Raw genomic sequence first — 26,141 nt, 5'->3', positions numbered from 1 at the left:
ACCCTGGATGTGTCGTGCGTTGATATGCGTTTGTACGAGGCACGACACTGCTTTAGTGTGTACCAACCCTGAATGTATCGTGCGTAGATATGCGTTTGTACGACGAAGCACGACACTGCTTTAGTGTGTACCAACCCTGGATGTGTCGTGCGTATATATGCGTTTGTACGACGAGGCACGACACTGCTTTAGTGTGTACTACCAACCCTGGATGTATCGTGCGTAGATATGCGTTTGTATGACGAGGCACGACACTGCTTTAGTGTGTACTACCAACCCTGGATGTTTCGTGCGTAGATATGCGTTTGTATGACGAGGCACGACACTGCTTTAGTGTGTCTGGATGTGTTGTGCGTAGATATGCGTTTGTACGACGAGGCACGGCACCGCTTTAGTGTGTACCAATCCTGGATGTGTTGTCGTGCGTAGATATGCGTTTGCATGATGAGCCACGGCATCGCTTTAGTGTGTACCAACCCTGGATGTGTCGTGCGTTGATATGCGTTTGTGTGACGAGGCACGACACCGCTTTAGTGTGAACCAACCCTGATGTATCATACGTAGATATGCGTTTGCATGACGAGACACGACACCGCTTTAGTGTGAACCAACCTTGTCTGTCACACCTACTACTTCGAAGTACACACAGTGCGCACGCGTACTGTATACATTTAAACAAACATTTCTGAACAACAATAACATTCATCTGTTTCAAACACATTTTATTAATTGTTCAATAATCACATTTTCTGTTACGCTGATTAAAAATATGCAGGTCACAAAGAGTTCATCCTGGAATACAATACATTTCAAAAACAAGAATTTTAGCTCTTAAACTTTTTAAATGTTGACTCTGGCTGTTGCAAGCCGTTCCTAAATCTTTCTAGGATGCGAAAGGTTGATGGATTTATAGTAATCAATGTTAAAAAGTTTATTTTATGATAACAATTGACACTAGCTATGTTAAATCTTATTCTGTATAATCAAATTAAAGGCAGGTTACTTTTTTATGGGCACGGCATTGTTCTCACATTTGAAAGCGCAGTTTAAAAAAAAAATCCTACATTTAGTGTAAAAACAATCTTAACTATGGATAGACATTACAGACAAATCACACACAAAACACACGCTCATTGCACTATGATGATGAAAACACTGTTGGCAGTGTGTTTGGGGAACTAAACTAAGCACTGCTCTACACCAATGACATCTGGAAGCTCCTGTACTATGGGTAAGTGATTGCGCGTGGTTAGAAGAAAGCGTACTGCGATGTTTCACTCACCCGTCCACTGGAAATAGATTGTATCTCATTTCCACAGGTGAGCCTGACTAATGACCGGCCAAAGTGGTCAGGTCATCGGCCAAAATACACTGTCAATCAAAACTAGTAGATCTCACACTGACTGACATGTGTCAGTAAGCTTTCAACATATATTGACTCCTTTAAAGGACCAAGGTTGGGGCAGTTCCTCTATAAAAGAGCCACGTATAATATAAAGGTAAGGTGCATATGGAAAATTACCTTTGAGAGGAGCCAGGTTTTAGTCTATATAGTAATATTATATTCATATAAAAATACATTATAATATTAACAATAAGATGAATATTAGTATAACAATAACAGTGCTAAATAATAAAATTAAATATACAAAAAATAACGCAGTGATGTTATTAGTAAAAATGATGTTATTCAAAATTAAAATTCATTGGTTCAACCAATTAATCATATTGCATATAATGACTTTTAAAGTACATTCAGTGACAGGCTTCCCAGAAGCTCTTTGAGAAATTATAACAATGAACAAATTAAAAATTAACAATTCTTACCTCCTTTAATATGAACTAGCTAGTCAAGAACTATCCTAAAGAACATACTAGGCCTACAGTTACCCTCATTCACAATGGTGTTGCCACGCCTAGAGCTATCCTATTTGAAGTAGATTCTAGGCCGAGATGTCAAAATGCTCCTGCACCTGACAAAGAGTAACCTTGGTGAATTAATCAATGACTTCCATATCAGTGTTCTTTTCTTCTTCATCAATTCTTTCTTCCTTCTCACAGCTATCATCATTGTCGATTCGGTCTTTTCTATTGTATTCCCTATCATCCTTCGGCACATATTCACTGCTTTGTTCTGGCATGCTCTGTTTAGCACCATTCTCTGGCATACTATGTTTAGCACCATTCTCTGGCATGCTCTGCTTCTTGCCATCCTCTGGTATACTCTCACTGGAGTCATCTTCTGGAATGCTCTGCTTCTTGCCATCCTCTGGTATACTCTCACTGGAGTCATCTTCTGGCATGCTCTGCTTCTTGCCATCCTCTGGTATACTCTCACTGGATTCATCATCTGGCATGCTCTTTGCAACATCAGGATCTCTCTGCGGACTAGCATGTTCTGTGTTGTGACTTCCTTGAATCAGATCATTTTTTGTTTCTTTCTCTCTGGTAAATCTTGAAGTTTGTGCCTCCATAGATGGGTTTTGAATCAAACTCTGGTATGGCCTACGTTGTCTGTAAAACAGCAGGTAAGCGGATTGTGTCACTACGCACTTCTCGTCAACAGCACGCACTATACTGTCATCAAATAGTCGCCAACCTGTAGAAACATACATAAAAAAACAGTATATCATCATACAATACAGTAAGGAAAATAGTAAATGGGTTTAGGGGCACTTGTATTCATTTATTTTTTTACATATTTATTTATAATATGTCTTAGAAACTGATTTCTTGCGCAATCGTCTAATACCAACAATAAAGCGCTTCTACACTATCAAACTAGTTTGACAAAAAAAAGTGTGATGTGCCCAAACATGGTAGTGATATTCCCAAATATGGTAGTGATATGAAATCATCATGTCCATAATTATATGGGCACATCACATTTTTTGGTCACATCAAGTTTGATAGTGCAGACAGAGCTTTAGAAACTAATTTCTTGCGCAATCGTCAAATACCAACAGTAACCTTATCCTTCAATTAGCGTTTGAAGTGTTCCAATTATCCAATTGAAACACAAAGCCACAAAGCACTCCCGTGGGAGTTTAAAATCCTAACTACAAGCTGCCCTCAAGCGTAAACTTACACACTACAAGTCACCAACAACAACAGCTGATATTAGTTTTTTTGGCTGAAATAACTACAATTTTCTTAGAAAATGCAGACTTAATAGTTTACATAAAAGCTAAATTTGGAATAAATATTATATGCTTTTTCAAGTGTTGCCAAAAATAAGATAGATTATCTGTATTTGGTTTTCATCATCTTTTAGAAAATTGAATAATTTTAAAATATGCAATGATGACAAATAAAATTAATTTAAAAGGTATTTTTGGCTGGAATATAAATTGTGGAATGAAGACTGTGGTGTATAAACAGTTTGATTTAAGATTTATTTTAGCTAAATTTGGAATCTCTAAATGATTTTTTTAGAAAAATATAGAAAGATTAAGAATCATGTGCCCAAATATAGTAGTGATATGCCAAAATATGGTAGTGATATGACATCATCATGTTCATATATGGGCACATCACATTTTTTTTGTCACATCAAGTTTAGACAGAGTTTTAGAAATGTCAACCATTCAAGTAAATTATCTTCAAGATACAGTACTAATAATTTATAAATGAAACATTTCAAAGTGAAATATTTTAATCTATGTATTTTTATGAATTGTGCCAAATAAATAATTAAATAATACTGAGCATTTATAAAGTGCTTTTAAACTGATGTTTCAGTGCTGTAAGACCAAAAGTCAATGTGAACAAGTGAAAATATAATATGTTTAAAAACTAAACTTGCAAATATACTTTCTGTAATTGTATACTTTTTCTAGTATAGGGAGGGAGGTCAATGCAAGGGCAGGTGTCACCATTTTGAAAGGAAATGAATTTGGGTCATTCACTAAGTACATGCTAACCACCAGCTGTGATGAGTATTAAAAAGAAGAGCGAAAAGGAGACATTGCAATTGTTTGAAATATTTGCAGCAGTCACTATGGTACTATGACAGAGCTTAGATAGAGGCATGTGGCTGCATTCACCATTAACACTTAGGCTACTGAATACAGTTTAAGATATCTCACTTAAGTGTGATTGGTATGGCCATTGGTTAACAGAACATAATACAATTCTCTACGCTCTCATCAGGAACTCTCTCCTTGTTAACCAATTTACAATTTTATTTAAATCAAATGGTCTTTATTAATTTAAATTGAAATATTTCTAAGCGACTTAAGAATTGTATAGAATACAGGCTACTTTTTAACGACATTTTAATGTTTCAAACATTTTAAGATAAATTGTTACTTACCGATATCATTGGAATCGCAATGTTCAATTCCTGGTAGCCTGGCAAACGCCATGTAATGACCTCCAAGCAGACCCCCATGATGGTTGATGACCCCGTAAAGGTCAAATATTGCTGGTCCAGAATTAAGTCCGAAAACATAATCTGTTAAATCTAAACCCCTGGAAAATAAAGAAAATTTGTTAGGTAATACACCAAGCTATCTGTAAGCCAAGTGTTAAACATCACAAAACGTTAGAAAGACCAAATAATCTATAGATTTATATTTTATTTGAGCAATTGCTGGTGTAGAAGTACTTTCTGGCATGTTATGTTTTTACTAGTAAATTTAACAGGCTAAGTTTGACATTTTTTACCTGGTTGGATAAACAACTTTCTTGTTGATTTTATCTCTCCAAAGTGCGTTTTTGAAAGAGAACCTCTTCAACTGGATGATCAGAGTTGATGGCAATCTCCAGATTGACATTTCTTTTGTTGCTTCCCTGTGTTCCTTACATTTTGGACAATACCTAGAGATGTCATACCAAATACATTTACTTAATTCAGTCACAATGATAAACACATGTCATCGATAATAAAATCGACAGATTTATTATTCTGAAGTTCTCATATAATTGTTTTTTCTATGCTCCAGAAACAAAGAGTGTCTTAATATTATTTTATTTATTTGTTTCAAAATAGAAAAATGTAATATCTATTAATACTTTAATACTAATTGTACGAGAGAGCATAAGCTTGGGATTCTGAGTGTTTAGTACTAGATGTATGTTAAAACAATTAAGTTAATGGTGCAAGTAGTCTTGCTGCTGACACCAAGCATTTAAGTATGTGTATCGAATGTTATATGTTATAGCAGCAAGGTAAAAACAATAACATTGTAAAAGGGACACCTAGTTCTACTTCTTCCATATAGAAGCAAACTTCATTGTTGAAGGCTCTTGCTCCACTGGCTCTAACTTTTGCAATTTCTATGCTTACAATGTGTGGTGCATACACAGTTACACATCAATATCATTCACTTACCATGCCTCTTCCTTGGACAACTTCTCTGGTCTGGTGAAAAGGTCGATACAATGCTCTAAAGTGGTTACTGAATCTTCATTAGAAGCATGTACATCGTCGTCAAACTCTATACTTTTGGATTCCACCAGTACATACTGGTCCATCTTCTCGTTGTTCCTCCAGTCCATGGCAAGATATTCATAGTCTTGCAGATTAAGAGGTTCATGACCTAAAAGAGGAGGTCATTGAGGCTAAAGTTCACTTGATATAGTGTGATGGTATTAAATCTAATAATTATACATCAACTTCAGAAGACACTCTCCTGTACAAGCCAGGATAATCTAAAAACAGTAGACCAGAACACATTCCCCAATTCAACCAGACATAAGCCTACACCAACATCATGCCCAACTGAGCTACAAGTATATGATATACAGTACTATATTTAAGTGGAAAATAAGTGGCAGAGATAAATGAAAATCTTCAGGCTTTACTCACCTTTATCTTCTAATCTAGGTGTCTTGGGCAGACTTTTCCCCTGACTGTTCACAGGTTTAATGAAAAATAAAGGTGAACTTCTTGTCTCGGTTTTGACTTGACCTGCGACAGTTGCTAGAGAAATGAACATTAAAATAAATGCAGATATACAAGTCTAAGTTACATGCCATTATTACATCCAAGAGGTCTACTATTTGCATTACATGTGAACAACAATGGCTGAACTATCTACCCTAAGGCACAAACATCAAAAAGGTAATCTGAGATTTCTGTGTTACAGAGCTTCAATTCCTCTGTCCTCCTGGAAATAAATATGTTAATAAATGGAAATAAATATGTTAATAAATGGAAATAAATATGTTATCAAATGGAAATAAATATGTTATTAAATGGAAATAAATATAATAAATGGAAATAATATATGTTAATTAACCTGTTTTTAGCTTTGGGACTTTTGTGCTTGTTTCCTCCTCCTCCTCCATCTCTACGTCATTGGACTCTTGTGAGGTAGATGCTGTTGGTTCATCAGTCTCTGTGGTGGCAGGGAGCGGCTCCTCATCCTCCATCTCAACATCATTTGGTGCTTTACCACTCAAAGAAGATGTCTGTTGGACAGGAGGTTGAAAAACAGCCACAGAATATCTAAGGCAAAATAACCAAGTTTAATTATTATTGTTTTTAACATTATTCAACATATAGTCAATGATAGCAATCTAGAATCTTTAAGATATTTGAAAAATGAATTTTGGTGGAAGGCCTAAAGCTCTGTCTACACTATCAAACTAGTTTGACAAAAAAAGTGTGATCTGCCCAAATATGGTAGTGATATACCCAAATATGGTAGTGATATGACATCATCATATCTACAGTATATATAGGCACATCACATTTTGTTTGATAGTGTAGACAGAGCTTTAGAATAAACTGGTTGGATCACATTTTGACTGGGTGACATCCATAGCCACTCCACCAACACAATAACAATACCTACCTAGCGAAGCCTTCCATCATTTGTTCCAGTCGTCTGTAGCTTGCCTTGGACTCTGGTAAACTGATAATGAAGGGTACGCCCACTGACTCCGCTGCTTGGTAACAATTAGACTTATGAGTAGTCCAATGCTGCTTTTGGCAAGCTCTAAATAAGAATTAAAAGGATTAAATGTATAATGTAATTGTAACTAGTGCATAACAAATGACAAAAACTTTTTAGTATATATAAATGATCTTAACAAGGTTGAAATATCAATATATTTTTGTTTCATTATTATAAAAACAAACTCCCCATTTCTATGTTCACAATGTTTGATTTATCTTATAAATTAGTTTAATGGCACATAAAATTATCAACTACAAATTTAAAAATACAAAACTATGCTTAGGTGTTTCGGTAATTAACATTTATGCTAATTATTTAGGATTTGAATCCGGAGCCCTTATGATGGTAATAACGTTTAAGAAATGAGTTAAAAAACTTAATTTCAAAATAACTTACTGGCCACAGTAGGCTGCTCTATAGCATTTCGTGCAACGTTTTAATTTGCTGCCCTCAACACGTTGTTTCTTGCAAAACGAGCAGTAGGAGCGAAGTTTTGGCATCAGCAAACGCTTAAAATACAAATTACAGAGCAACATTATTTAAATACACTAATATGTGTGTTGCTTTATGATAATGGGTGATACAGTGTTTATTTACTTCTGATTTGCAACCACTGATGACCTACTGTAGGAACAAGTTAGGTAAACATCAAGGCAATCTAACAATAGGATGCTCTGAAAATCAAAGGGTTTATTCTGTGGCTGCGACACGATCAGATCCACGCCCCTTTACAGACGCACACCACACGACACAGGGTTCCTAGGTGATGACTGACATCCTCATAAGTAAGTGTTTGTATTTATTGGGTCTATTTACTTTTATAGTATAGGCTTAACGTTTGATGTGTTGTATTTTTTTTTTAATAACTGTTTAAATTGTTATACTTTTTGTAAACTAATTTTTGTACATTTTATTTCAACTTCTGTTGGACATTTTGAGTGTCTATACCGAATAAATAAAATTAAAATAAAAACGGTGATTGAATGCTTACACCTGCTTTTAAACAAAAAAGTATACTATATATATATATATATATAATTTCAAAATGAAAGTATTAAGAGTACCTGAATGACTGATATTTCAAGCACTTTCTCTCCTGCTGCAGCTTCTGATAACACTTCAGCCCTGAGACAACAATAAAAACAAGTTGGTGATGTATTAAGCTCTGTCTACGCTATCAAACTTTATGTGACAAAAAATGTGATGTGCCCATATATGGACATGATGATGTCATATCACTACCATATTTGGGCATTTCACCATCATATTTGGGCACATCACACTTTTGTCAAACTTTTTGATAGTGTAGACACTGATTAAATTTGTCATGTGTATTAAACTGATAAATAATAAAACACTTACACAAAGAAGAAATTGTCTGCTTTATATTTGATCAGTGCATCTGTGTCTTTGAATTTATAGTGGAAACAGCCTCCATTCTCTCTAAACACTCGTAACTACAACAGAACAAAAATAATAAACTTAAAACAGTATTGCATCTGTTTAAATTATAAACCAATATTTTCATTATGTTGTATACAGTATTAGTATATAGTATGTATAGACTCAGCCTATATATTGTGCCAGTTCTGTGGTACATTTCATTTCGAAGATCTGACGAGATCTTATAAGATCGAAACAGTACAGTCTGCAGATTGGATGGTATGTAATTTATGCAAAGTAAAAGATGAATCAAAACTTTGAATTAATTATTGCTTTGATAAACCTGAAACCCATGATCAGTTATGATTGGCGGTGGCCTACTTGTGTGTGATTAAGAACATTGGATTTACAATGGAAATGTGTTTATAAAAGGGAAATTTAGTAGTAAATGGTATAATTATTATTTATTTATTATTTATACTGGGTAGCCTCTTCAGTCTAAGACTGTTCTCCCAGAGGGCCCAGTGTATATGATGAGTTTGTGACAGTGGCTTTTGTGTGTGAACTAGTACACCGGGGTAACCCTCTACTCGTCTCGAAAGATGTACTAGGTTCTTTAAAGTGCACATGAGCCAGATATCTACACTGGACCTACGGTTTATAGTCCTTATCCGAGAAGACTACCACCAGAACCATGGAGCGAGTGAGCCTCGAACCCTTGCCGATGTTATGGCTACGTAATTACGGTTCCACTGTCTTAACCGCTCGGCCACTCACTCGCTTGCTCGTATAAGTGGAAAACAATTGCCTTTTAAGAAAATATACTATGAAAGAAAGAATAATTGAAGTAGAAAAGGTGATATGTGACTCATTAAACTTACACAAGTTGGACTAATTCCTGTTTTCTCAGAGATTGACTGTTTCAAGTCGTACACCATGGCATCTTCAGACAGACTCACTATATACTATAGTATTTAGTAAATAAAAACTGAGTTATACATGATAAAGTAATAAAAAATGATAAAAGAGCGATTATGATTTAATCCCCTCAACCCCAGAGAACAGGAATCTGATGTGTATGGGCATCATAGAAGCAAACTAGACCGATTACATTCTTATTTTTTTTTAATCAAATATTGAATGAAAAATACTATATATATTTAATATTAATTTCATTTATCAAGATTAAGCATTCACACAGAAACATTTAAGATCAAACTTACCCTAACTGGCTTATTTTGATAATTGCGAGACATAAAAATGACGGAGAATATTTGCTTCTTCTTAGGCAGTGGTACGACCAACTCCATAAATGGGTCATAGGTCACTGAAACCTGAAAATATATGATTGGTCAATACACACAACAACTCAAATAAATATACTTTACTCCTAAAATTATTCAAAATATATTGTGACGAAATTGAAATATGTTGATGCAGATTGGACAGACAAGTTTGATGAAATTGATTGCAATTTATCATAAGTAACATTTATTTAAAAAGAAGATGTCAATACCTTGTTACAAGTTGGACAGACAAGTTTTGATTTGTATTGACCATGAAATAAATCAACAATGACAGAATCATTCCTGGCTTTATGTCTTTTCCACGCTTCATCGGCAAGTTCCTAAAAAAAAGAAAAAGTTACTGAGTCAGAAGATTTGAACACATGACTCTTGGATTGTTAGCAAGATACAGTACCACAAAGTATTTATTTCTTGTAAAACCTAGTGATTTGTATATATTTACTGAATTTCATCAATTTACCTGTTCAGATCTATTTGTTGTATTCTCTTTGTTTTCAAAGTATGGCTTCTTTTTAACTCGATTCACATCCTAAACAATATAATATATTATAATATAATAATAACAAATAAAGGAAAGAGGAGTAATCATGATATAAAAAAACTTCTGTTAATTTGGACTATAGGCCTCCTACTGTTATGTTTATTGACTTAGTTGACATACTATAAAGAATACTGTATTAGCTAAAATGTTGTAGTATTTTGTAGTAATTTACCATCATCATATTAAATAAGTTCATTGAGATATAACAGATATTTATCAATTGGCATGTGACCCTATAACGTCCAATCAAATTACAAGTTTCTATGAACCTCACTGTACCTCATGAAGAATATCAAGTAAGAATGCCATGAATTCCTGGGCATCATGTTGAGCATATCCCATAAACTGTGAAGCCTTAGCTGCCACTAATGCCTATAAAATAACATAGCATATAAACATGAACTATATCATTATAGTATTGGTAGTGCATTTCTAGTCAACTCTTAAGCTCTGTCTACACTATCAAACGTTATGTGACAAAAAAATGTGATGTGCTTATGGACATGATGTCATATCACTATCATATTTGGGCATATCACTACCATATTTGGGCATATCACTACCATATTTGGGCACATCAAACTTTATATTGAATTACCTTGAGTTTCTTTGGCGCTATAGACCTCTGAGTACCACCCCATAAGCTCTTCATAAGGACAGCAAATGCAATCATTAATTTGCCTGATGAACCTAGAGGATTTTCCTGATTCAGTTCATTCTGTGGAGATCCACCTGAAAGCAGAGTATTACATAGATTAAGATGCATCAACACATGTCGTGTTCACACACACGAGTTAATCATGCATAAAACACTGCACACGTTTAAACACAGAGCATGTTAATCCTATTGAAGCACTGTGTTTTAACTCTAATAGACAAACGAGAGTGTAAATATAGCTATAGAAATGCATTTAGAGTGCTTTCAATTTTCAACACCAACTCTCTCCACTTAGTTCATTAGTGTTTTAAAATTGTTTTTAACACTTACTCATGACATATTCCCTGAGTTCTCTAGTGTTGGCTAACACTTGTAGAACACTGTTCATAAAGCAAGTGTTTCCCATATTATCAAGTCCAGTGAATCCAATCTGATAGAGTGCTTGTTTTGAGTTGTCCTCATTGTTACTGTATGACATTGGCTGGACAGCACATGTTGGCTTCTGTAATAAAAAACATTTAAATTTATAGGGCGTGGTTGCAGACTAGTGCATTATGGTCCAGGAGTGTTAATTTTCGTATCTAAGCCCTCCCTCTGAAGAGCACAGGCTATTGTCAGTTTATCCAGGTAAGCTAGGCATGAATGGAAATGACTAAATTAATCAACAAGATTACATTTTTCCCATCTAATAACCCATGCATCATCATGTACAGTTCAACGAAAAACTAAAGAATCTTTAATTACTTAACTACTATTGTAGTGCTTACCAGGAACCTATTTGTACACCTGGGTGGAATGTAAGTAAAATGTCTTGCCTAAGGATAACATCAAAGGGTATATTTTGTTACCTTAGGTTGGACTTGTTCAACGACAGCTATAGACTTAGCACCACCTGCCGCTCCTCTTATAGATTTTGCTGGTTTTGATCCCAATGAGTGCCAGCCATCATTAGGTTTTGCTTCTGTACTAGATGCTGCAAAAAAGAGAAAAAAAATAAATTAAGAAAACTTTATCTTTAAAACCAGTCTCTCATTTTTTGGAAAACAAAATATTAATCTAAAAAGCAACTTACATTTTATAATTTGTTTTTCAAGAGATGTTTAATTTCTTTCTTTTTTTTGGAAAAATAAAATAATCTAAAAAGTAACTTACATTTGATAATCTGTTTTTCAAGAGAACTCCATTTTGTACAGGTAGCTTTCTTTAGTTTAATTTCTAGCTTAGTTGACATTGCCTTGGATGTACACTTTTCAGGGATTATTTCATTGCTATCATTGACAAAACAAAAATTAATTTGAAGAATAATTGCAGATATCTTTCAGTTTCAAAAAGTAAAAAGTAAACTTGTGCTTAGGTGTACAAATTATAAATCACAACTGGACTTTCCTAACTGGAATTTCCTAACTGGAATTTCCCAACTGGAATTTCCCAAATGGAATTTCCCAACTGGAATTTCCCAACCGGACTTTCCCAACTGGACTTTCCCATCCGGACTTTCCTAACTGGACTTTCCCAACCAGACTTTTTCAACCAGACTTTCCCAATCAGACTTTCCTAACTGGACTTTCCCAACCGGACCTTCCCAACCGGACCTTTTCAATGGACTCTTCAAAAACTGACCGACTATAGTCATACAAAACTTTATTCTTATTTTATTTTTTGTATTTAAATTGAATTTAAGTTGTGATTTTTCGCATTGCGACTACTTCAATATTTTGTTTACCTTAGTTTTATTTTCCAGTGAAATACAGTACTTTCCGTTGTTCCCTCATACATTTTGAGGAAGTTTGGATCTCTGGCAAAATAAAATAATAAACTTAACAAAAAGCTTAAAGAGATTGTGTCAAAATAATTCTACCTTTGCTGATGTAAATTTAAAAACTCCCTTTCTTTCATTTTAATTCATTTTATTTTAAGACGTACAATTTGAACGTGGTTGCTGCTCTTTCATTATAACATACATAGAATATGTCGAATAGAATTATTTTGACATGCACTCGAAAGGGTCATGTGATCAAATTATATGGCAGGATTAAAAGCAATTGTAAAAATAATCTGTAAAAATATATTCAAACAATACAATAAAATAATATTTCATTTTTACAGAATACAGAAATAAACTAAATTAAAGCTGCATTTGCACTTGACCTGGTACAAATCTTAGGATGGGAATTATTACCACTGAGGACTTCATTGAGTGAATTTCACTATAACAGTAACGCCTAACAAGTTAGCAAGCCTTGCAAAATTTACAGTGAAGCTCACTCTCTCTTTGGTTAGGAAAAGTATTGGCCTGTTAATACAGGACTTAATATGGTAAATCTTACCATAACAAATTCAGTATAGCTTAAGTTTTCTTAGAAATTTAATGTTACACAAGGATTAATATACCTGAAATGTTTTCAGAAAAACATGTTAATATTGAGACTTAAGCACTTACTTGGAAGAAAACTTAACATCAAGCTCTTCTTTTTCAAAGTGTACGTGCATTGTCTCATCAACAATTTTTTTGACAAATACAGAAATAGAAACTGTGCCGTCACGCTGAAACAAAATATAAGTATTAGTAGCATAAGTAAAAAGTACAGGAATATAAATGATATGATTCAACATTGAATAAACACTTATACTTACTTCATAGAAATCATTTTTCACAAACTGAAGCTCAAACAAATGATCTGTAAAGAAAAATAAAATCCAGACAATTCTAGTAACACTTTCTGATTGAGTTGACATGATAAAAAGCACACACAGGGTTGTACTTTTGAGCCAACATATAACTTTCATTTCTGGCTGTTTTTAACTTTAACTTGGCTATTTTCAAGGACGCCAGAGCCTCATAGGTCAACATTATTCCTATTGTCATATGTTTCTTATATTCTTAGATTTCTTCTGTTTTGGGGTGGGCGAGCTAAATCTAGAAGCAGGACAACAAAATGATACCTGTTGTGTTGTCATCATCACTATCTTGTTTTTCATCTGATTTCAGTAAATATGGCCATTCTTCCTTCGTAGTCTGTTTATCAACTTGGATAGATAATACATTATCTTTACTTGATACCCTACATGTGTTTTTCACCACCTTGCTAAAGAACTGGCTCCCCCACACCAACTCTTCTGAAAAAGTAAAACATTTGAAGTTGTATATTAAATAGTGTACATCATCAAAAGAGAAAATGAAGCAGTCTGAATATCAACATAGAGCATTCACCTACAACTGTAATAATGGTTTATTGTTTACTCTTAAACTAGCTTTTTAACTTTAGCAATCATACTCTACCTTTGTATGTAATGCTTATATCAGTTTCTGTGACATTGACTAAATCAGGCTGGACATTTACTTTATCATTTACACTCAGCTGCATAAACACTTGCGTTTCATCTTGGTCCCAGTTATAACTGAGGATAACTTTAAAAATAAATAAATAAATTTGTTTTCAATATTTTTATGTTGCAAAGTTTTATAAAGTGTTCATGTGTGGGATACCCTTTCTTTAAAATCTATCAATTGAATAACAGGTTTTATGTAATTATTAAATTAATATTTTTATTTTATTAAATATAAAATTATTATTTAGTTAGTTAGGGCCTAGTTAAGTTAGGCCTAGGCTAGGCCTACAGTATATTTAAATTTATTAATAATATTATAGGCCCAGAAAATAAAAATAAATGTTTATTTCAGACAGTTAAAAAACAAGTCTATGCTTACCATTGTCAACTTCTAGGTCTTTCAGATCTAGCATAACCATTTTAACAAAGCTAGGCCGAATCCTCGGGCGTCCTATCGGATCACACAGATAATGTTCACAGCAACTTTTGCTTCATCAGCAGACAGGAACTACAAAATACAACAAACAACTAAGGCCTAGCCTAGCCTTGATTAAACCAATGCGTAACAGTTGAATAAACTTCATAAACAGGACATGAACTCGTTGTTGAACAGCAAAAATAGTATATTTAATTAATGAGACAGAAACTGTATAATTTAAAACGGATTTAAAGTATATTTACAGCTTTAAACTGCATCATTATCACAAAAAAAGTTAAACGTTCAATGAAGAAAGGTCAAATGTCATCAGCCTTTTTATATTCTAGAGCGTCAACATTTGAAACAGTTGTACAACAAAACGCATTCTTAATATAAAGAGATTCCTGGAAATTAATATTAAATTTCATTCTAACTCTGTACACGATTCCTTCTTTAATGCATAGGATAGAATCTATTACTAGATTTTTTTTATATAAAATATTGTTGAACTTTCCATTTCGTACACAACGCGTTCACAACGCGTTCATCAACAATCTTGGTTCAACAAAAATTACAGAGGGCGGTCTTCGGTTTCGGAATAAACCCAGTATGTTGACAGTTTTTCACATTAAAAATGTATAAAACGTACAATTAAATATCAAAATAACATCAAATATAATTTTAGCATGTACTTATTAAATGTTATATCATAAAACCCTACCGGGTGATACCGGGCCCTGTTTGACCCTACCGGGCGTAGATTGGTATTGTGTTGAGTTTGAGCGCGCGGTGTTTAGATTAGAGAAACTGAATTGTACATACATGTGTACCTTCAAATTAATGAATTAATTAAAGTTTTAACTGATTTAAAATACTAAAAAAGAGCAATTGATGATGTAGGTATTGTTTTGTTTCCTATATATTGAATATATTTGGTAAAATGTGTCTTTTTCGTATTCATAAAGACTCAAACGCTAGGCACTCAAGTTTCGTTGTTTAGAGCCGAAAATTAGAGGTTAATAGGCCGACCTGGGCCATGTTTGTTAGGCGACGCCCGTGAGAATCGAGATGGAGCACCGGCCTAGACTATATAGCCTCTAAAAATAGATATTACATACAATTATTTTAGATACATTTGAGGTAAACTTAATAAACAATATATAACCAGATTTCAAGCTTTTTTTCAATTGCAAATACAATCAATATTTTTGTTGCAATAAATATTTTATTTTGTAATTAAATTTAACATTTTTCGTAGAACTTTAAAATGGCACAGCCTATTGAACCGTATTTTCCATTGCACAGAGGCACACGTTTGAATTGGGATTTTAAGGTACTGTAAAACTGATTTATTTTATCATTGCTTTAAAGATTAATAAAAAAACAAAATTTTATTATAAATTATATTATTATATGCGTGTAAAATTATTATATACTAAGCAATATAGATCTTTGTTATTTAGGTGAATCTGATTGGTGAGAAGGTTGAAGATCCCATGATTCATTGCTGTGAGAAATGTAGCCTACCAATTTTAAGTTATGGTCGAATGGTAAGCTTTCTTTGATTTATAATTTGGAAAGTGCTTTTAAATTTCTTTTATATTTTGTCTTTTACGAATTTCTATCAAGCGTTACCTTTTTTTCAGATTCCATGTAAACATGTGTTTTGCTTCAACTGTGCAAAAACAACTGATAAACATTGTTTGAGGTAAATTTACAGATTTTCTATTTATACTAGAAAAGGAAAATTATAATAGTTAGATTTCATTCACTCTAATTGAAAAATTATTTATTTTATTTTGTAGGTGTGGGGATCCTGTGCAGAGAATTGAACAGTCACCACTAGGCAGTATCTACGTATGTAATATCGGCGCCCCCAAACACAGTCCAAAGGGATGCAAACGGACTTATTTATCACAGCGAGACTTACAAGCCCATATTAACCACAGACATATGAAATCAGGGCATTCATCATCATCTAACAGAGCTTCAAAATCGTCCTCTAGTGTAGCACCCAGAGAAGCAGAATATACACCAACACAGCCTGATAGGTACCATCCAACTTCTACAATTGAACACTTGGGCTACAGCGATGTCTCCTCCCAACAAGCTGATAACTACGCTATAAGCAGCATACCTGTAGTCACTGGTGGACGGCCATCAAATTTGATTACTGTCCAGCTGCAAGATGATAAAGAATACCACGAACCGAGAGATCCACGGACATACCAACCAGCAGCTCCACCTCCCCCACCACCAACACAGATACATTACCCACCAAGTCAAGCCACGGCAGCTATACCACCACATCCCATCACACAGACGCCCTTCGCAACCCCACCACCAACGGCTGTACATAACCCTAGACAACAACCCCAGCCTGCTACTCATTACCCACCGCCGACGGCCACACCTCATACACTCCCTCCTGTGCCTCATGTAGCCCCTGGATATGACCCCAGGTATGCCCCAGGTCAGCACCCATCTGAACCAAGCCCAACTTTTCATAGTCCAACATCGGTAGCTCCAGGGTGGACGCACCCAGGGGTACCACCCCCAAGACTCCCTAGCTCCCTTCATTCACCACCTGCTGCAGACAATGTCTATGGTTCAAATTATTATCAGTAATGAGTTTGATAACATTTTGAAATATGAATTTGATGATGAGTATGTAGGTTGTATTCCCATAGCCTTTTACTGTTTATTTTTACTTGTAAGGGCGTGTGGCGCTGTGTGTTGGACGTTCGACTACTGATCGTTAGACCGAGGTTCGAATCCAACTCTCGCCGCATTGCTTGTATCCTTAGGCAAGATACTTTACTTACGTTTGCCTCTCTCCACCCAGGTGTATAAATGGGTACCCGGTTAGATCAAGACACAACTTTGCGCTGATTACTAGCTGCATATATGGGAGTATGTTTCCATAGGTGTTTGATCAGGAAATGACTGGGGTAATAATGTTCAGCGCATTGAGAGCTTGCTTAAGTTATATGCGCTATATAAGAATGAACTATTATTATTATTACTGTTTTAAAGACAATTTGAAGACAAAATAATGTAGTAATCAAATGTTGTATACTAAATTGTAAACAGTCTTTACTAGAGAAACATAAAAAGAAAATAAAAACAAATGTAAAATTTCAAAACATTGTATAATTTCTGTTTAATGCAAGTTAATTTTCAATCAATTATTTTCCAACTCTCGAAAGTATTAATGTAGTACTGTTTACAAAGTCGGATTTGTGACAAACGGTTTATATTCTAAACGAAATTAATAATTTCGAGATATAGGAATACACGTAATTTACGTACAATAGATATATTGTGAGGTTTCAAAGCCTTTAAGGCACAAATCTGTATAGAACCTAGCATTATAATAGTACAGTACTGTATGCTTATACTGTAGTGGGAGATAATGACGTCATGATCATCTTTATAATACACATTAATATATCATGAATTTTTGAAGCCAAGACACATCTGTTAGAACCTAGAATTACGTCATGATCATCTTTATAATCCACCGATGCAGACATACTTGATATGCAAGTATTCTTCAATTCCATACTTGGATCCTTCGATACCAATTCCAGATTCTTTCACACCGCCAAAAGGACCTTCGATACACGACACTAAGCCTTCGTTCACACCAAGGATCCCCACGTTTATCTTATCGGCTACGCGCCAAATTTGTTGGTGATCGTTTGAATAGAAATAACCAGCTAATCCAGATCTGGTGTCGTTAGCAATTCGAGTAGCTTCTTCTTCTGTTTTGAACCTAAAAATTGAAATCAACGATTGAAATTTAACTTTGATTAAACGTGTTTGTCACCTATATCTACAAAATGTGACAATGTAAAGCTTTGCCTATACTATGTAAAACTGTATGTGATAAAAAATGTCCGTATGGACACGATGACGTCATATCACTACCATATTTGGGCACATCACTTTTTTTGTTCGATAGTGTATCAATGTCCATTGCGTACACACGATACATGGCTGCGCTTGCTCGGACGTATATCGTCCTATATTACCATACTCGTTGGAGCGTAAACTTTAACTGTAGCCTACTCACTTTATAATGGCAGCCATTGGTGCAAATGTTTCTTCTGTGCAGAACAGCATGTCGGTAGTTGCATTAGATATGAGAGTTGGCTCAAAGAATGTGCCACCGAGTTTATGCCTTTTTCCACCAAGAATGAGCTTACCACCGTTTGATAATGCGTTCTTGATGTGGTTTTCAACCTTTAAATATAATTTAAATGATCAAATGTTTACAGAATTAAATGTTGCTGCATGTTGTCTCGTTTTAATCATACATACCGCCCTTATTAACGACCAACTTTACCTTTTCTACAGCCCGTTGGTTTATCAGCGGACCTACTGTACATTTAGCGTCAAAGCCGTCTCCCACATGTAGTTGCTCTTTCATTGCTGCTACCACTTTCTCAACAAAGCTGTCGTAAATCTTTTCTTGAACAAGAATTCTGTTTGCAGAAATACACGTCTGAAAAGAAAAAGCACAGCATTAAACCAGTCATATCTGCAAATATCTTGGACCAAAATGATTTAATTAAACATCGTTTTTTCCAAACATTGTGTCAAAGAGGATTCACCTGGCCGGAGTTTCTGAATTTGCAGACCATCAGACCAGCGACAGCTCGGTCAACATCAGCTGAATCGAACACAATAAATGGAGCATTTCCACCAAGTTCCAACGAGAATTTCTTGACGGTACTGGCTCCAGTTTTTAACAGAATCTAGAGTAAAGAGAGAAGGATTTTGTAATTAGAATTTTAAAGTACCGAGTAAGATTATCTAAGTCAATAAAAACTAAACAATAAAGTGAATTATATACCTTTCCAACTGCAGTTGAACCAGTAAACGAGATCTTTGAAACAAGCGGACTAGTACAAATAGCATTGCCAACTTTAGCAGCGTTTGGTCTAGAACACGTGACTACGTTCAGGACTCCTGGTGGAAATCCTGCTTGCTCTCCCAGCTACAAAAACAAAACTTGTATTTTTTGTAGGCCTCAACAATACATTGTAAGAAAGTATAGGCCTATATTAGGTACGGAATCGCAAATAGCGCCAGACAGAGCTGACAAAGTCAAATATGATTTGGTTATATGTACTTAAAATGATCACATTTAGCTGTGGTTTATGAATAGTTTAAGCATACCTCACACAATGCTAAGGCAGAGAAGGGTGTATCTTCTGCTGGTTTTAGTACAACTGTACACCCAGCAGCTAATGCGACTCCAGCTTTTCTAGTTACCATTGCATGAGGAACATTCCACTATAAAAAGAGAATTAAGATACTTTATTGGATAGGTTCAAAGGAACCAAAGCTATATACTGTTGGCCATTTATTAGGCGTTTTAAATTTGTTTATTGTAACTGTTGTTTGGTGTTGTTACTCATCAACCTTTTCCATACAACGTACGAACGCAATCGCAAAACAAATAGTAAAACAAAACAATTTGGATAGCTGAAAAATTGTATGCATGTGTATTGATTAACATTTTTTATACAAATAAACAATAAACAGAACTTACAGGTGTTATCATTCCGGCGACTCCAATGGGTTGCTTAAAGGCAAATAACTTTCTTCCTTTTGCTGGAGTGGTTATTACGTCACCACAGACACGACGCGCTTCTTCAGCGAACCAATCAACGAACGATGCACCATTGTCAATCTCCCCCATTGATTGTTTAAATGGTTTCCCCTTTAAACAAAAGCATCAATCAAATGTTTACAATTCATTCAATTTCACAAAAAATTGTGAATTAGACCTAGACGCATAATGTTTTTTTTCATGAGTTAGGTTCATCTGAACAATGACAAGTACACATCATTATACTTATTTTATTCTTATTCTTACCATTTCTTTGGTTAGTATTTCTGCCAATTCCTCTTTATTCTTCAGAATAAGATTATGCCATTTATGCAAAATTTGACATCGTTCCTAAAAATTATAGTCGGAAGAGTTAGGCCTATTCGTCGAAACATTATTACATAAAAAACTGGAAAAATACCAATCAAGTCCGCCTTTTTACAATGAACAATTGTATAGCAAATAAAAGGTTGTGCCAAATCATCACGGTTACCTTTGCTGTTGTCTGGCTCCAGGTCTGAAAAGCCGCATCAGCTGCTGCGATCGCCTCATTGGTGTCTCCTTCAATCATGTCAGGCACTTTGCCGACGATTTCGCCCGTCGACGGATTGGTGACGACAAAGACGGCTCCATCCTTGGCGCTAATCCATTTGCCATTTACGTAGCATTTGTTTTTCAAAAGTGAGCTGTTACGAATTAAATATTTCGTTATTATTATTTTGTACGGCATAAACAATAATTGTATGTTTGTGTACGTGTCGTATTAGTTAGTTTCGACGCCACAATAGCCAAATTCGACGCGCGCGGCGTGCGTATCATTTTTACAGCGTTGAACGTGCTCGACTAATATATTTTTAAATATTTGTGGTACTCATTGATGAATGTATTAGAACCTTACCTTACAGACATATTCATATCCTTTCCAACTCACTGAACCTAATGTTGTATGACAAAAGTATACACGTATAAATAATTTTATTGCAGTAGGCTTATTTAATAAATAAAGCAATAAAGAAAATACTGAACTCCGGTTTTAGAATCAAAAGTGAGGTGTTATTGAATTATTTCGTTATTTTTGTATTGTATGGCATTAATAATAATTGTATGATTTTGTGTCAAATTGGTTTCATCTCACAACGGAATACTGGTTTACACATAATTATAAAGTACCGTACTGCGCCAAATATTGTTTTATCTTTTGTGGAGAATTTAATTCATGATGTATTACAAATCTTACCTTAAAGACAGGTTTTTAGTATTTCCAACTCGCATGAGACCAGGACATTTGGCGTATGACATTGTATTGTCAAAAGTTAAAGTACACGTATAAATAATTAATAATATAAATAAAAAATAATATAATATATTTCATTGTTCCTGGTAGTAATCTTTTTATACCACCATTAGAATTAATCAAATGAAGGGCACTCGTCTATAAGGGTATCTTAAGCCAGATAAGAAAATCACGACGTTATAATATAGATAGCTGATAGAGCTGCAAATGGCATTGTGAGAGAAACAAAATCCATTTGTATTAGATTTATCGAATTAAACAAAGTTAACTGAAGGCCTGTTTAAAGTACAGTAATTACAAAGTATAAAATGGTTTTATATTTGTAGAAGTTGTAATGGTCTCAATAATAGTGTGTGAGGCGTTGGTTACGTCCTCTCCGCCCACCAAAATGACAATGGACATTAGACATACTACTTATTGATCATGCGTTCACACAATAGTAAAAACAAAGAGTTAAATTGCAAAACAAATATTCTGTTTATTGCAACGTATTTGATAGATATGACTATCGATATTTCGGATCCAGATGGGAAAATCTCATAAACATAATATCATTAAAACATATCATTAAAACACTTTAGTAACAAAAACAAACATTGTACTAGTTTCTGTTTATTGCAATTTAATTTAAAATATCAAATTATTTCTAAGATCATCCGGAATACACATTAATATATCATGAAGTTTTGAAGCCAAGACACAGATCTGTTTAGAACCTAGCATTGTAGTTGAAGATAATGACGTCATGATCATCTTTATAATCCACCGATGCAGACATACTTGATATGCAAGTAATCTTCGATACCATATTTTGATCCTTCGATACCAATTCCAGATTCTTTCACACCGCCAAAAGGACCTTCGACACACGACACTAAGCCTTCGTTTACACCAAGAATTCCCACGTCTATCTTATCGGCTACGCGCCAAATTTGTTGGTGATCGTTTGAATAGAAATAACCAGCTAATCCAGATCTGGTGTCGTTAGCAATACGAGTAGCTTCTTCTTCTGTTTTGAACCTAATAAATGAAATCAACGATTGAACTTTTTTAAGTTGACAGTGTAAGGTTTACACTTATGTCGACAGGGAACTCAACTGTGTCGACATCTCCGAGCAACTGAACGCAAATTTACTGCGTTAATAACAATAATTGAGCATGTCCATTGTGTGTGTAGTGCGTACAAACAGTACTGCGCTGCAGCGCTTGTTAGATCGTATTATTATCGTCCAACCTAATAACCGTACTCTTTAGAACGTAAACTTTACTCACTTTATAATGGCAGCCATTGGTGCAAATGTTTCTTCTGTGCAGAACAGCATGTCGGTAGTTGCATTAGATATGAGAGTTGGCTCAAAGAATGTGCCACCGAGTTTATGTCTCTTTCCACCAAGAAGGAGCTTACCACCGTTTGATAATGCGTTCTTGATGTGGTTTTCAACCTTTGAATATAATTTAAATGATCAAATGTTTACAGAATTAAATGTTGCTGTTGTCTCGTTTTAATCATCATACCGCCCTTATTAACGACCAACTTTACCTTTTCTACAGCCCGTTGGTTTATCAGCGGACCTACTGTACATTTAGCGTCAAAGCCGTCTCCCACATGCAGTTGCTCTTTCATTGCTGCTACCACTTTCTCAACAAAGCTATCGTAAACCTTTTCTTGAACAAGAATTCTGTTTGCGCAAACACAGGTCTGAAAAGAAAAAGCACAGAATTAAATCAGTCATATTTGCAAATATCTTGAACCGAACCGAAATGATTTAATTAAACATCGTTCTTTTCCAAACATTGTGTCAAAGAGGAATCACCTGGCCGGAGTTTCTGAATTTGCAGACCATCAGACCAGCGACGGCTCGGTCAACATCAGCTGAATCGAACACAATAAATGGAGCATTTCCACCAAGTTCCAACGAGAATTTCTTGACGGTACTGGCTCCAGTTTTTAACAGAATCTAGAGTAAAGAAAGAGGCGTACATTGTAATATAATGTAGGATAGCGAATACCATTAGTTACTATCAATAAAGTAAATTAAATACCTTTCCAACTGCAGTTGAACCAGTAAACGAAATCTTTGCAACAAGTGGGCTAGTACAAATGGCATTGCCAACTTTAGCAGCGTTTGGTCTGGAACACGTGACTACGTTCAGGACCCCTGGTGGAAATCCTGCTTGCTCTCCAAGCTACAAAAAAAGATATTGTATCACCATATGTGCAAAAAGGGAATAATAGGTATGGAAAGGCAAACAAGCCTGCGCTGAAGACGAAACAATGATTTGGTTATATTTAGCATGATCATATTTATCTCTCTATCGTTTAAGCATACCTCACATAAGGCTAAGGCAGAGAAGGGTGTATCTTCTGCTGGTTTCAGTACAACTGTGCATCCAGCAGCTAATGCGGCTCCAGCTTTTCTAGTTACCATTGCATGAGGAAAATTCCACTAAAAGAAAATAAGTATAGAAATTAAAATACGCCATGAAAGAAAGCTATAGAAGTTAGGCTATATTTGCGCATGCGCTTTAAAACGATATAATTATAGGGCCAGCGACGGTTGTTGTCACTTTTGTTTACTGACGAGCACAACAACTTCTTCATAAAATGTTCGATTGTTGGAATATGACCATAAAACGGGTGAAATATTGGTTTTACAACAATAGGTCCAAATAATAATAGAACTCACAGGTGTTATCATTCCGGCGACTCCAACGGGTTGCTTGAAGGCAAATAACTTTCTTCCTTTTGCTGGAGTGGTTATAACGTCACCATAAACACGACGCGCTTCTTCAGCGAACCAATCGACGAACGATGCACCATAGCCAATTTCGCCCATTGATTCTTTTAATGGTTTTCCCTTTAAATAAAACATAAATGACATTTATTTCATAAACAATTGAATTTGCATAGACATGGAACGACTGTTTGTCATGTTTATATATAATAATGATGATGTTTTTAAAAATACTTTTAGCTTACCATTTCTTTGGTTAATATCGCTGCCAATTCCTCTTTATGCTTCAAAATAAGGTCGTGCCATTTATGTAAGATTTGACATCGTTCCTAAAAAATGATAATCATAAATATTAATCGTTAAACCAATAGTTAAACTGTAACTTCGATGAACAACTTACGAAATACGTCATCACGAATTAAAAAGCAATGCAAACAGATTTTACCTTTGCTGTTGTCTGGCTCCAGGTCTGAAAAGCCGCATCAGCTGCTGCAATCGCCTCATTGGTGTCTCCTTCAATCATATCAGGCACTTCGCCGACGATTTCTCCCGTCGATGGATTGGTGACGACAAAGACGGCTCCATCCTTGGCGCTAATCCATTTGCCATTTACGTAGCATTTGTTTTTCAAAAGTGAGCTGTTACGAATTAAATTATTTCGTTATTATTGTTTGTACGGCATAAACAATAATTGTATGTTTGTGTACGTGTCGTATTAGTTAAAAGTCTTTCGACGCTACAATATCCAAATTCGACGCGCGGCGTGCGTATAATATTTACAGCGTTGAACGCCGATGCTCGTCAAATATATTTTAAATATGTGTGGTACTCATTGTTGAATTGTAATAAAATCTTACCTTACAGACATGTTTCTATCCTTTCCAACTCACTGAACCAGAACCTAATGTTGTATGACAAAAGTATACACGTATAAATAATTTTATTGCGCTGTAGACTATATATAAATAAAGCAATAAAAACATAAACTGAGCTCCGGGTTTTAGAATCAAGACATTCTTCATTTTAAAGATATTAATATTTGCCAAAACTGAAACAGGTGATTCCGGTCGTATTAGTAACATATCCAAATAACATTTAAATTAAGCAGATGTTACGATGGAGGCGTCTATGGGGAGATATGATAACAAATATGATATTTAAATGGGTTGATTAAAGCTGCAAATGGAATTAGTTTCAAAATAATCTTCAAAAACAAAATCGAATTTGATTTGAATAATCTAAAATGAGTAATAATTAGGACATATATAATATTGATTTAGCTGATCAATGCCACATAATTTTAATATTTTTTAAATTTTGTATATCCAATTATCTAAATATGACGTGGTTCTTTCCACCACCTACTTATGACAACGCACATTTGTTAGGCAGCATGTGAACGTATGATGTTTGATCACCAATTCCTTGGTAACACCACTGATTTGTCACGTACGTACATACACATGCAACCCGACGATCGTAGTTAATGTGTGACACTTATTACTAAATGACTTATCTTACGCACAATTAAAGAACTTAAACCATTTATAATTAACAATAATATATATTATAATGAACTAAGTTCCTTTAGGTGGATTTTACTTAACTTTTTAGCAGACCTTTTTGCAAGCCTGTATCTCAGCTTTGGATTTGCAATACGAAAGACCTGGGCAAAGGTCTATTTCTTGTTATCATTAATCGACTGATCGTGTCATATTGAATTTATTGGGCTATTCCATTACTGAATAGAGAGGTTTAATACTATAACGAAAACAATACGTAAAACATTTCTTTTTAACTTCTGAGTTGATCCCTGTTTAATATTCCGCCTTATTCATTTCTTCATATTCAGTAAGTATAAAATAGTTTTTGAATTGAATCAAAATTGCATAGACAATTTTAAGTAAAAGAATTGTTTACTAAAAATAGCTTATGAACAGGAAC

The 26,141-nt window shown here is 34.7% G+C and overlaps 4 protein-coding genes across 7 annotated transcripts; 1 reads left to right on the top strand and 3 right to left on the bottom strand.

Moving 5' to 3' along the window:
• Positions 1-701: 701 nt before the first annotated feature.
• Positions 702-14,833, bottom strand: LOC144856285 (ubiquitin carboxyl-terminal hydrolase 19-like). Of its 2 annotated transcripts, XM_078714240.1 has the most exons (26): positions 14,809-14,833; positions 14,507-14,635; positions 14,078-14,206; positions 13,741-13,914; positions 13,432-13,475; positions 13,238-13,341; positions 12,521-12,592; positions 11,950-12,065; positions 11,646-11,770; positions 11,128-11,299; positions 10,738-10,871; positions 10,419-10,511; positions 10,059-10,127; positions 9,808-9,918; positions 9,515-9,625; positions 9,173-9,256; positions 8,271-8,365; positions 7,973-8,033; positions 7,305-7,417; positions 6,804-6,947; positions 6,246-6,454; positions 5,813-5,926; positions 5,336-5,543; positions 4,669-4,821; positions 4,316-4,473; positions 702-2,599 (listed from the first exon to the last, which is right to left on the bottom strand). In XM_078714240.1, exons 2-26 carry the CDS (start codon positions 14,544-14,546, stop codon positions 1,998-2,000), a joined length of 3,435 nt encoding a protein of 1,144 aa, XP_078570366.1. In that variant the 5' UTR covers positions 14,547-14,635; positions 14,809-14,833; the 3' UTR covers positions 702-1,997. The 2 variants fall into 2 exon arrangements, with proteins under 2 accessions (XP_078570366.1, XP_078570365.1); XM_078714239.1 differs by lacking the exon at positions 14,809-14,833 and having other exon boundaries at positions 14,507-14,782.
• Positions 14,834-15,323: 490 nt separating this feature from the next.
• On the top strand, positions 15,324-17,683 carry LOC144855514 (E3 ubiquitin-protein ligase Hakai-like). 2 transcript variants are annotated; one of them, XM_078713400.1, is made up of 5 exons: positions 15,324-15,441; positions 15,804-15,878; positions 16,009-16,095; positions 16,192-16,253; positions 16,351-17,683. In XM_078713400.1, the coding sequence occupies exons 2-5, from the start codon at positions 15,813-15,815 to the stop codon at positions 17,171-17,173; spliced, it is 1,038 nt and encodes a 345-aa protein (XP_078569526.1). In that variant the 5' UTR covers positions 15,324-15,441; positions 15,804-15,812; the 3' UTR covers positions 17,174-17,683. The 2 variants fall into 2 exon arrangements, with proteins under 2 accessions (XP_078569526.1, XP_078569525.1); XM_078713399.1 differs by having other exon boundaries at positions 15,337-15,445.
• A 336-nt stretch (positions 17,684-18,019) lies between these two features.
• LOC144856586 (succinate-semialdehyde dehydrogenase, mitochondrial-like) lies at positions 18,020-21,106 on the bottom strand. The gene is made up of 10 exons (XM_078714610.1): positions 21,067-21,106; positions 20,662-20,854; positions 20,436-20,519; positions 20,109-20,279; positions 19,733-19,849; positions 19,407-19,550; positions 19,165-19,308; positions 18,897-19,055; positions 18,624-18,793; positions 18,020-18,323 (listed from the first exon to the last, which is right to left on the bottom strand). The coding sequence occupies exons 1-10, from the start codon at positions 21,081-21,083 to the stop codon at positions 18,059-18,061; spliced, it is 1,464 nt and encodes a 487-aa protein (XP_078570736.1). The 5' UTR covers positions 21,084-21,106; the 3' UTR covers positions 18,020-18,058.
• A 938-nt stretch (positions 21,107-22,044) lies between these two features.
• On the bottom strand, positions 22,045-25,888 carry LOC144856550 (succinate-semialdehyde dehydrogenase, mitochondrial-like). 2 transcript variants are annotated; one of them, XM_078714568.1, is made up of 11 exons: positions 25,806-25,888; positions 25,055-25,100; positions 24,643-24,835; positions 24,443-24,526; positions 24,150-24,320; positions 23,793-23,909; positions 23,506-23,649; positions 23,277-23,420; positions 23,003-23,161; positions 22,735-22,904; positions 22,045-22,482 (listed from the first exon to the last, which is right to left on the bottom strand). In XM_078714568.1, the coding sequence occupies exons 2-11, from the start codon at positions 25,063-25,065 to the stop codon at positions 22,218-22,220; spliced, it is 1,458 nt and encodes a 485-aa protein (XP_078570694.1). In that variant the 5' UTR covers positions 25,066-25,100; positions 25,806-25,888; the 3' UTR covers positions 22,045-22,217. The 2 variants fall into 2 exon arrangements, with proteins under 2 accessions (XP_078570694.1, XP_078570695.1); XM_078714569.1 differs by having other exon boundaries at positions 25,055-25,098; positions 25,817-25,837.
• Positions 25,889-26,141: the final 253 nt, after the last annotated feature.

Source organism: Antedon bifida, chromosome 11, assembly GCF_963402885.1.
Source record: "Antedon bifida chromosome 11, ecAntBifi1.1, whole genome shotgun sequence".
Lineage (NCBI taxonomy): Eukaryota > Metazoa > Echinodermata > Crinoidea > Comatulida > Antedonidae > Antedon > Antedon bifida.
The sequence above is the reverse complement of the archived record's forward strand: the minus strand, read 5'-3'. Positions and strand labels throughout refer to the sequence as shown.